Below are 11358 nucleotides of genomic sequence, written 5' to 3'. Positions count from 1 at the left end.
AGGGTGTGGAATGGGCCTTCTCCTGCCTCCTAGGTTCATCTTGGAGGGTCACGAAGGCTTTTTCTGCCCTGCACCACCCTTTCCTAACACAGGTAAGTGTTGGGCTGGGAGCTGGTGGTAGCCTGAGCGAAGACCCACCCAGCCCCACTACTCCTGGTGTATCAGATGCTACGGACACCTGCGGGGAGCAGAGATGCTGGAGGTGTGCTCACCCCTCTGCTCCTGTCTGTGCTTGAGCCCTTCATCCTGAGCATCCAATACTCCACCCCTTCCCATTTGTTGTCCAGATAAGTTTTTTCTGTTGGTCCCCCTCCCCATTCTTCTGTTTCCCTCCCTGTGCTGGGACAGCCATGTGCCCATGGTAAGGAAAAGAGAGCAACCTGCAGCTACCCTTAGTCGTGGTTTGTCAGGCTTTGTCTTTGCCATCCCTGCTGCCCCAGCCTCGTTTGCCACTCCTCAGGGCCAAGCCAGGCTCTGCTCATGCCCAGGATAAGGCAGAGGATGGACGAATGCCCAGGGACAGCTTGGAGGTCACAGTCCTGGTCTGTCAACTACTAGAAGTCACTGAAGTCCCAAGCAATTAGAGTTCTTAAAGAGTAAGCCTTGTTTTCATCATTGCTCCAAGCAGTTTTTGCATCCCAGAGCCTGCTCAATGACAAGGTGGAAACTGCTGACCCTAGAGTGAGGATGTCAGGCTGGAAAATAAGGATTTGCCCTGAGAACACATAGACAAAGCTATTCTTGTAGTTCTTCTATCTACTAGCTGTATATCATTCCCATCAGCAAATTCACCTGCAAAACACAGCAGTTTTGATATTTTATTTGTCTTGGTCTTTTTTTTTTCTTGCATAGGCATAAATTACAATCTGTTGATTAAAAAATAAAAAGGAACAAAACAGTGCAGCATTTGCAACAGGCTACAGCATCAAATACAAACTTGTCGCCTGCCTGTAACCATCTGTTTCTGCAGGGCTAATTCATAACACATGTGTAGGGCAAACGGAGAAGGAGAGAGAATAGAGGAGGGAAATGGAGTAAATGAGGGAAAGCTGCTCTGACAGCTGTTTCACATTTCTCCTGCCTCCCCAGGTTCATCCTCTGCCTAAATAGCCCTGGGCAGAGATGCACCATGCTGAAGCAGCAGTTTTATGTGTCCTCTTTTCCTTTGCAGCTCAGGAAAGCGTTACAGAAATGCTGCAAGCTGCTACTGGCAAGAGGCAGCTGCCTGGGTATTTGCTACAGAATTTGGGGGCTGAAAAACCACACATAACCTCAACATGCCTTCCTGGGGATCCTCACGCAGTCGGCATCGTGAGGCCTCTAAAATCAGCACTGTCCTCTAGAGAAGAGCATAAATCCCCCCAGGGTGACCTCTTACTTGTGGCTCCAGGGGGTTTTACCCCAGAACAGCAGTGACTTTGGTCTCCAAAGGACAGGGCAAGCTCACCCTGGAAAGCCAAAATACTCCCTGCCCCACAGCCAGTAGTTCACAGACCCCCAGGAGGAGCAGAGACCCCCGCTCCCCCTTTCCCACCCCTCACCAGCACACCTCATTTACCAAGAGATCATCCACCCCAGTAGCCCAACCCAGAGGCCAGGGAGCCAGAAGGGAGGTAAGAGAAAGGGGTTTTCCAGCCTTGTGGTTATGGCATTTGCTCCAGCAGCCAGAGAAGCCCTGGGGAAGGGGGAGAGCTTCATCTCTGCTCTCTCTCTTTACCATACAATTAAATACAGGACCCATTCTGCTGAGCCCAGGACAGGTCTGGGCATTCACAACAGCACAAATCTGTGCACGCAGGGCACTCATGGACATGACTCCAAGGCAAGCAGGCAGCTGTAGACAAGTTTAAAATAACTTTGGCTGCAGATGCCAAGAATTAAGACTACGCTCAATATAGGAGAGAATTTGTCATCACTGGATCTGGCTGCAGGTCTGCTTTCTCCTGGCAGCCTGGCCTCCCAGCTCTGCAGGAGGCTCCACAGGGTAATTTTAACCTGTTGAGATGGGGTTGCCCCCTTCGGGCTCGCCTCCCTTGCTTGGAGCAAGGAGACCCCTCTAGAAGGGATGTGTCTTGTGTAATTATCCCACATCACACCTATAGCCTGTGTCCTGGTGGTTAACACTCAGAACATCAAAGGATGCTTTACTACATCCAGGTGTTTACTAAGAGGAGCTGGACAAGCACTTGCAGTGGTGTGCCACATCCACGCACGCTTGCTAAGGAACCATCAGGTTGTTGTGAACCACTATAGATGCTTGTTAATAAAGCACGCTTGGCCATTGATTTTGGAATCCTGGGCCAATCACTGATGGGTTGCGTATAGGTGATGCTCCTGTTTGTAAGGCAGCACAGTTGCTGAGGGTCACTCACCAGCACAGTGAATCCTTCCTGGCCAAGGCCCCTTGACGTCATTTCCTGCACTACTAACTTGTATCCTTTGATAATGAATACAGAATTTTGTGTATTGGTGATACGCTTTTGCATTGTAATTGCTATAGCCTCTGGCTGCTTGCTGGCACATCAATTAAAGTTGATAATTTCTCAAACAAATTTGATGACTCATTGTCAATCGCTCGACACTTTGGGTCCATCAAGTCAACTGAAGGTTGACAACCTAGAATTGGTAAGTGTGCAATAATCTGGTGGAATTAAGGAGGAGCTTCGGAATGGTATTTTGAGTACTCAGTTATCAGACTCCACTCCCACCCGAACCGTAACAGACACCCCATCCCAGTTTATCAGACTGTGACAATGTGCCACCATTGCCCTCAGCCCCTGGGGCTGGCACGGAGGGACACAGGGCTCGGCCCCTCTGCCCGACACACATCAGGGCATGCTGGAGGGAGAAACCTCTTCAGCCCCTTCCCCTCCTCTACACCCCTCACCCTACAGCACTTCAAGCGGAGAAGACCAAAGCAGGACTCAACTCACGGTGCTCCCCCTGCGCTCGCAGTGCCAGGGGAAGATGATGCCAACATCAGATGGGGCTGAAACACTGAACTCGAGCCCTTTAGCTTTTCTTTCAACAAAATGCAAGATGAACGGGGAGGTTGTAAACGCCATTTAAGCACAGAAGCCAAACCAAGCGTGCTGCAGGCAGCCAGGAGGTGGAGTGGCCAGCCGGCCCTGGCACTCCTCAGCCTGGGGAATGTCCCCACGCATCCTTCCTGCGGTCCCCTGCCACGGCTTCCCCCATCAAATGATGGGTACCAGCAGGATTTACGTGCCCCATGCAGGCAGGGCTCCCCATCCTGCTCCGGCACAGTCCTCTGCAGCCAGGGCTAGGGGAGCTGAGCAATGCCAGCGAGGAAAAGGCAGGAGGGAAAGAGAATCCTTCCAAGAGAAAGGAGGTCAGCCTGCGCCAGCCATCTGCCATTGGGGACCCAGCGGTGACAGAGACAGCCCTGAGCACTGCAGGCGGGGGGAGGCCCTGTTGTCTCCCCACCACCCAAGGTGAAGCAGCATGCTGGCACCTACAAGCCCTGGGGAAGGAGATCTCCCCCCTCCGCCCCGTCTCCCACCCAACAGACCACCGAGGCAGGGAAAAAAATCATTGCAGAGCACCAGGGTGGCTGCCAACAGTCGCCTATATACAGATGCAGCCACCGGTGAGCATCCCCGGCCATGCGTTGCAGTCTTGGAGAACGCCTCCGGAGCAAGGAGGGCAGGAGTGCCTCCGGCACCCTGCCAAGCAGCAGTCCACGGAGGACCTTGTCTCCCAGGTCCAGCTATCAAGCCACCGACAACTCGAGGCCCGTATTTTAAACGGCTCTGCTCATCTTATTCTAGCTTATCCTACTGTGCGTGCTATTCTCCTACTAAACAAAGCTCTAGCCCTCTCCACACCTAAGCCACTCACCCAAGCGGCACCACATAACATCCTCTGGTTAAGTAGAAATCACATGGAAAAAGTCTTTTTGCCTTTGTTACTACAAAAAAAAAAAAAATCCCTAACTCCCCAACTGGAATAACCCCCCCTCCCCACCACCCTTAAAAAAAAAACAACCCAAAAAACAAAAAACCAAACCAGAACAAACCCAAAAGGGGAAGCAGGCAACAGGAATTTTCAATAGCATTTTCAAGCTTAACACCAGGGAACCGGCCAGCCGGGGAGGCCAATGGCATCGCCAAGACCCGACACAGCCGCCAGCAACAAGAGGGCTCGAGCGGACGGACAGCAGCACCGGGGTGGGCTCCACCACCGTGTGCCAAATTTCTCCCCTCCTGCTGCCCAAAACCGTTAGTTTTATATTAATACTCCGTTAATACTGTCTTATTTCCCCTCTGCTGGCCCAGCATCAGAGGTGTGGAAAGCTTCACCTAAACCAACACCAAGGCAGGAGAGATGACCCTGCACAGAGGGGAGAGACTCGGTGGCCATGACCGGTGGCTCCTACCTACTCTGGCAGCACCAAGCCAGTCACCGCGGTCCCATACGCCATATCACGCCCAAAAGCCCGCGTGAAGCACATCGCAAAATTACATACCCCTTTCCCAAGCCCCGGCAACGCTAGGCGCGCCGTCAGAAAGAAGCTGGGCAACGGGGACGAGGGGCTGCGCAGACCCGATAAAAAATTAGCTTAAAAAGTTAAAATGTCCGATACGCGCTGAAAACAAGCCAGGCCGCGCTAGGACCCACGTGGGATGCTCTTGCCTCACCACCCCGGTCCTTGGACGAGTGAAAGCCTCACCCCTTAAACACCAGCTCTTCTCCTCCCCTGAGGGGAGCAGCTCCCTGGGGCGGCTGCTGGCGCATCCCAGGATTTCTACGTATGAAGCAGCGAACCAGACGAATCCCTTCTTGCTGTCGGCCCGGCAGCATCCTCGTCCCATGCGGAAGCCGGGGTTCAGTGCGCCGGCTCCCCATGCACGCGGAAGCGGTAGATGCAGGTATATTCGGGGTGGCCCCAATTGCTCAGCACCCGGAGCTCCACCAGCTGGTACGTGCCCACAGCATCACCCTTGGGGAGAAGGAAAAACCTGAGCCCTTGAGAGCTCTCGAGGGCTCAGAGACCCCCAAGGTCCCCATTTCCTTCTTGGGGTCGGGTGTTCGAGGGCAAAGCTTACTTACCTCCAAGTAAAACGTTTGGATGGGGTCACCGTCATGGTTGTAGGTGAACTGCCCAAGGAGAAAGCCCTCCTCCTCTCTCTCCTCCTTCAAGCCCTACAGAGGGGCAGGGACGCAGAAAGGGAGAACCAGGGGGCGATCAGAGAGGGAGACCAGAGGCGGTGAGCGCACCCCGGGGGGGAAAGAGGGAGACGGAGACGCAAGCGCGCTTGGCCCCTGCTCCTGCTCTTCCAGGCCAAAGGGGGCAAATGGGGACAGGGGCCAGTGGGGAAGGATGGGGGGGAAGACCAAGAGAGTTACACCTACTCAATCCCCTCTCTCCCAGTGTCCCCCCAAGCCCCTCCTGAAGCCCAGTGCTTCCCCTCTCCCCGCCCCCCACCTCAGTGCTTCTTTCTCCTCTTCAGGATATGAGCAACCCCCCAGAGCACCCCACAGCCTGGTATGGGGCTCGCTAGCCCTCCCCTCCCACGTCCTCCACCACAGCACCCTCCCACCATGTCCCCCCGCTCCTCCCTCGGGTCCAGGCGAGGGCACTCACATAGACAGCGAAGTCCTTGGGGGCACTGGGGATGGTCCCCTGGGGCGAGAGGGCTTTTGGGATGTGCTCCAGCGTCACGGCCGTGGGGCGGATAATGCTGGAGAGGCGGATGATGGCAAAGCCCTGGGACCCACGAAACGCCCAGCAGTTCCCGGGGTTGACATCTGGCTATGAGCGTGGGAACAAGCCACCAGCAACGTTATCACCATCAGCGCCGCTTTTCTCCCGCCCCGACATCAGCGTGGTCGCTTGCTTGGAGCGACAGCCCAATAAAACCCACCGAGCCCACGCAAGAACTGGCCCGCCCAGTCCTCCCCCTCAGTGGGGTCTCGCCCCGAGGGTGCCCACCTGCAGGATGACACGGGGGGACTGCGAGTGGTACCACAGGGGGATGCCGAACAAGCTCAGCAGCGCCGTCCGTGTCTCATAGGTCTCCGAGCAGCGGGTGTTGATGACGCTGGCCCCTGGCACCAAGAGGGGATGGCAGCAGGGTAAGCTGCGTGTCAGCACCCTCTGGTCCCCTCCCTAGGATGGCTGAGCTCGTCCCGGGTGGGTGAGAGCCCCCCATCACCTACCCGCCGACTCCAGAGCGTAGTCAACCATCCCCACACGGTCCTCGCTGTAGCGCTTCAGGGCCTGGCCCACGATGAGATGCACTTGCTGCGGTGGGAGCAGAAGGCGTGAGAGGGGTGAAGGGCCAGGGCGGGTGTCCCGTCCCCAACCTGCCTCGGAGAGGGCACAAGGACCTTCCCACAAAACAGCCGAGGGATGAATCACCATTGCAAAAACGAGAGGACACGCATTTGGCTGGGAAGCCTCGTTAGAGGTTGCTAAAAATACCCCAGACAAGAGGAGCTGTGCAATGAAGGGGCAAGCACCCAGGCACGCTGGGCTCACCCATCCCCATCCCAAGAGAGGGGCTGGTCCCAGGGGAGGAGGGGTATCCCTCAGCAGGTACCAGATACAACCTGACAGTCCACCAGTCCTCCCCAACATTATCTGCTGGCCCCTCCTGCCCCATCACACAGGATCGATGGGAGCTCCCCTCCTCCAGAAAAGGGGGAGCCGGCCGGAGCATCCTTCTGGAGCCAAACCCAGCCCCAGGAGCTGTGACCCTGCAGCACCACTACGGGTCTAAACTTTACGGCGTGCGCACAAAGCTTACACAGACTGCGGGGGACTGCTAATCCCAGCTTGATTCCTCCCTCCGCTACCTCCACAGGGAATTGCCAACAACTCTTCCCAAAGCAAGCAGGCTCATTTTTTCCCTTGGTGTCATTCTGCTGAAATGCTTTGCCCCAAATGACTCAGCGGCGCTGCTGAAGGACAGGGGTAAGCAAGATGCTCAGCCCATGGAAACCTTGCTGGCACCTGCCCCGTTTTCTCGGTGAAAGACACATGAGCAGAAACATGGATTTTAAGGCAGCAAGAGCCTTGCAGGTGCGTGGATATCACCACCTGCGACCCCTTCCAGGGCAGGGCACGGGCACAGCCCAGGGGAGGCTGGCGGCAGAGAAGGGATGGAAGAGTTTCAGGGATGCTCTTGCCAGGTGGGATGTGAGCCCCGGATCGATGTCCCAGCTGTAAGGGCTGTCTCCACGGCTCTGCCACCTGCCAGGCATGTGTGCCAGCCCCCTGCCCTCCACACAGCCCCCGATCCCACACCCGTGGTCAACATCGCGTCCCTGGGGCTCAGGACAGCACTCACCTCCTCCGTCACCCCTACGGTCCCCCCTTGCCGCAGGGCCACTCCGATACCGGCTTGAGCATCCCGTGCCGACAGCCTCCAGTCCTCCAAGACTTTGGCCAGGATCTTGCGCTCCAGGGCTTGGAGCTCCGCTTGCAAATCTTCCCGCTGGAGGATGAGGCCAGCGGCACCGTCCTGCCGGGACTGTGACAGGAACCGACTGACCCACGCCGGGAACTGCGCTTCCACCTGAAAGAGTGGGGACAGAGCTCAGCTCCGGGGCAGGGACCCTCGTGATGAATGGGACGGGGACTGGGGACTCACATCAGCCCGCACAGCCTTCAGCTGCTCCAGCATCCCCTCCACGTGCTTCCCCATCACCTCCTGGTCCGACTTGAGACCCGCCAGCTCCCTCCTCAGCGCTGCCACCTCCTGCTCCAGCTTGGCCACCTCTTGCTGGAAGCTCCCTCGCAGGCCCTCCTGCACAGAGCTGCACCAAGAGAAAGGCAACAAAACCTTGCACTGACAGCCCCAGCTCCCCCCTCTGCAAACTAGGGGAGGGGGTTCATCCCTCACCGCCTACGCTCAACCCCATCTCCAGCCCCAAGGGGTTTTAATTCCTGTGGCAATGACCTCTTCTACTGCATCCCGTGGGAAAGCATCCCCGGCTCGCCCCTCAGCTGAAGGGCCACGCTCCCCACAGTGATGCGAAATGACGGTGGCGAAGCTCGTTTCCTGCAGTCGCTCTCTGAGCTCTGCTGCCAGCCAGGGCGCTTTCCTGCCAACATACCCACATATCCATCCCGCCTTCCCCCCCCCAAGACTGTACCTCTCAACCAACCTCTCCTTTGCCCAGAGCAAACCAGACCTGGAAACCCCTCCTAAGCCTGGCTGTGGGGACTTTCACCCTGCTATTTGCCTGCCCCTAAAAGAGCTGCAGCTCTGCCCGGACAGCCGGCGTTACCTCTGCCACTCCAAGTTCAGCTCCAGCAAGCGTGCCTCCATCTCCTGCCAGGAGAAGGGGAAGGGGTGAGACCCACGATGCCGGTGGTGAGGATGTCCTGCCCGGGTACCACCACACGCTCGTCCTCTTACCTGAGAGGCTTGTGCCATCTTCCCCAGGCGCCCATCTAAATCCCTCTGCACCTGGGCTCGGAAGGCATCCAGCTCGCCCTGCAGGGTGAGAAACAAGGGCAGGGAGGACATCAGAGCCTGGCCTCGTATGCCCCCCTCTCTCCCTGTGCCCCCTCTGCACCCCTCACCTGGAGATGGCTGGTCACATCGGTGCGGAGATGCTCCTTCAGCCCCGCATCCCGACGGCTCACCAGCCCCTCCAGCAGCGCCAGGAGGTCCCCCGGGGGCGGCTCTCCCTCCGCCGTCACCGCTGCCGCCCCTCGCCGCAGCTCCCACCGCGATACCTCGGCCTCCAGCGCCTCGAAGCGTTTCTCCAAGGCCTGGAAGCGAGCCAGGAGCCGGTGCTCCCCCCGCAGCCCCTGCGGCGGCAAAGGCAGGGCACGGTGTAGCCCCCCAGGGAGTTATGGCCACCCGGGGTGGGGGGGCACCTGGTCCCCAGGGATCCCTGCGAAAAGGGACCCAGGACCCCCTGGTTCCTAGAGTCAGCGGCATCTTATTCATCCGCTGCTTCCCAGGAGAGGGCAGATGCCCTGTGACACCCCGAGAGCGAGATGGCCACAAGCTGGGTGAGCCATTTCCACCAGCATGGAGCCACCTTCTGTCCTGTCCATCACCTCCCCATCCCCTGGAAGGGCTCCTTCAGCCACGGATCACACCGTCCCAGCTCTCCCCACAAAGTACCCATCCCACCCGGGCCACCGCCGCACTTCTGCTGAGGCTCACCTGGTCCAGCGCGGTCAGGTCCCCTGCCCCAGGCACATCGGAGGAGGAAAGTTTTCCGGCTCCCCACCACGGGAATGACGGGAGGTTGAGTGTCGACAGCCCGTACGGGTAGAAGTACCAAGCTCCTGGGCATGCAGTGGGATGAGATGGTTAAAACTACAGCGGTGGACGTGCAGAGACTCGGCCGTGAGCATCTCCTGGGGTTACCAGGAGGCCCCAGCACAGGGGTGCAGACACAGCGGGGTACCAGAAGCCACGAGAAGGGAGCTCGGGGCCATCCCATCCTTTCCCCTCCCCTGGGTACAGCAGCGGGATGCTCTGCACTGTTCCCAAATCTCAAGGCAACAGATCGAGCCAGACCGACTCACCATAGGCAGCAGCAGCGAGGAGCAGGAGGAGCAGCAGCAGCAGGAGGGACCTCTTCAGCCACGGGTAGCGCCTGGAGCACGGAGAAGAAAGAGGGGTCTGTAGGACAGCACCCACCTTCGCCCACCCCAGCACCCCTCTGGATGGGGGCCAGAGGGAAAGCAAAGCCCAGCCGGGCTTCGGCACAAGACGCCCACCCCACACGTGCCGGGCTCTGTGGGGCAGCCCCTCTCCAGGGTCCGGCAGGTTTTCCCCAACGCTTCCCCCATCCCAGCATCCCACCACCACGCTCACCTGGAGAGGGGGATGCCGCCCGAGCGGGGACCCGCACCGGTGAGGCGGCGCCAGGCAGCTGCCAGCCCGGAGAACAGCCATCCCACGAACCGAACTGCCGGGAGAGAAACCGAGCCTCAGGCGGGGTCCCGGCAGAGATGTCCCCTCCGTCCCCAAGGATGCTCCCACAGCGGGGATAAAACCCCTCCACCCGATCAGGGAACAGCACACCCGGCACGTGGGGAGCGGAGATACTCCAGGGAAGAAGCGTGCTGCTGGAAACCCCCCCACCAGCCCTCCACTTACCCGGGGAGGTGAGGACCTGCCAGAGGAAGGAGCCCACCCGGGAGGCTGCGGTCCTCAGCCCCGACCCAGAGCTGCTCTGGCCAGAGTAAAAGTGACCTGGAAAGGAAGAAGTGAGGTGGTAAATCACCAAACGGAGCCCGCACCCCTGTGCGTCACCCAGGGCAAAGGCTTTGCACAAGGGGCAGTAGGCAGCACCCCGGGCACAGCCAGGTCCTGGGCTGGTCCCCTCGGGGACATCTCCCCCAGCATCCCCACCACCGCAGAGAGGCTGGCGCATCCCTACCAGCATAGTCGTCTTCCGAAGAGTACCCAGACGACGAGGCATAGGTGTCGTACGTCTTGCTCTCCAGCAGCCCATTGATCTTACTGGACTCGGTGTCCCCTGTGCCTCTTCTCCTCCTGGTGGAGAGCTCCCCACCTGCCCCCGAAACACAGAATCTCCCTGAAAAAAACCCACAACCCCACAGGGGGCAAGCCGGCCAGCCAGCCAGCCTGGGGGGCTTCCCCACCACCCCGGTGCCCAGGGAGGGAGGGCTCACCCCAGTACGTGCTGCTGTCCAGGGCATCGTCCAGTACGGAGCTGCCCAGGGCGGCGAGGCCACGGCTGCCCCCCAGGTAGGACTCGCTCATCATGGACTCGCTGTAGTAGGAGGTTTGGGTGCTGGGGGCGGGAGACAGGCGCTTCGTGCTGCTCGATTTCCTCCTGATCGTCCTGCCGGGGGTGCGGAGGGGCTCATCAGCCACGCGTGGTTATGGGGTAGGGGAGGTGGGGGGATCACGGTGCGCCCACGGGGGAGAAAACGGGGAATTCGCCCCAATCCCTTGGCCACCATCACTTCCCTCCGCCTCCCCCACGGCAAGTTTCGGAAGGTGCAAACCGCCGCTTCGTGAAAAGCCCTCCCGCTCGTCCCCGGGGCAGCTGCCGGCACCGCTTCCGCTCGCACCGCTGCGGTTTTCCGGCCCGGCACTTGCAGCGCATCTCCCTCCCGCCATCGAGACGGAGGCGGCTGCGGCCGGGAAGAGGCACGCAGCCCCCCACCAGCCACCCACCCACCCACGGCAGCCGGGCCAGGATCGGGGTGCGGGGGGGGTGGGGGGAAAAGGACACACCGAGGTGCCAGGGACGGCGAGCCCGGGGGTTTTGCTTGGCACAACCAGCGCCAAGGTTGCCGGCGGCCATGACGAAACGCAGCGAGCTCGCCCTCGCGCTCCCTTCTGCCAGCCGCCCCGCTGCCCCCACCCGGGGAAAGCGCCCGGTCCG

General features: G+C 59.3%; 1 protein-coding gene across 1 annotated transcript in view; it reads right to left on the bottom strand.

Annotated features, from left to right (window-relative positions):
• Window positions 1-4013: 4013 nt before the first annotated feature.
• SUN2 (Sad1 and UNC84 domain containing 2) overlaps window positions 4014-11358 on the bottom strand; it is a 7533-nt gene continuing 188 nt past the window's right edge. Inside the window, exons 2-17 of the mRNA XM_010566397.1 lie at window positions 10637-10809; window positions 10381-10515; window positions 10098-10193; window positions 9813-9906; window positions 9521-9591; window positions 9153-9277; window positions 8558-8788; window positions 8391-8468; window positions 8260-8303; window positions 7620-7785; window positions 7317-7544; window positions 6184-6268; window positions 5957-6072; window positions 5609-5776; window positions 5074-5166; window positions 4014-4963 (exon numbers count right to left, since the gene is read on the bottom strand). Of these exons, the coding sequence (XP_010564699.1) occupies window positions 4850-4963; window positions 5074-5166; window positions 5609-5776; window positions 5957-6072; window positions 6184-6268; window positions 7317-7544; window positions 7620-7785; window positions 8260-8303; window positions 8391-8468; window positions 8558-8788; window positions 9153-9277; window positions 9521-9591; window positions 9813-9906; window positions 10098-10193; window positions 10381-10515; window positions 10637-10809 (2017 nt within the window). The 3' untranslated portion in view covers window positions 4014-4849. The remainder of the gene's footprint in view (window positions 4964-5073; window positions 5167-5608; window positions 5777-5956; window positions 6073-6183; window positions 6269-7316; window positions 7545-7619; window positions 7786-8259; window positions 8304-8390; window positions 8469-8557; window positions 8789-9152; window positions 9278-9520; window positions 9592-9812; window positions 9907-10097; window positions 10194-10380; window positions 10516-10636; window positions 10810-11358) is intronic.

The sequence above is a fragment of the Haliaeetus leucocephalus genome, unplaced genomic scaffold (assembly GCF_000737465.1).
Source record: "Haliaeetus leucocephalus isolate CR32 unplaced genomic scaffold, Haliaeetus_leucocephalus-4.0 Scaffold0, whole genome shotgun sequence".
Lineage (NCBI taxonomy): Eukaryota > Metazoa > Chordata > Aves > Accipitriformes > Accipitridae > Haliaeetus > Haliaeetus leucocephalus.
Note: the sequence above shows the minus strand (reverse complement) of the source record. Positions and strands in the feature narration are given on the sequence as shown.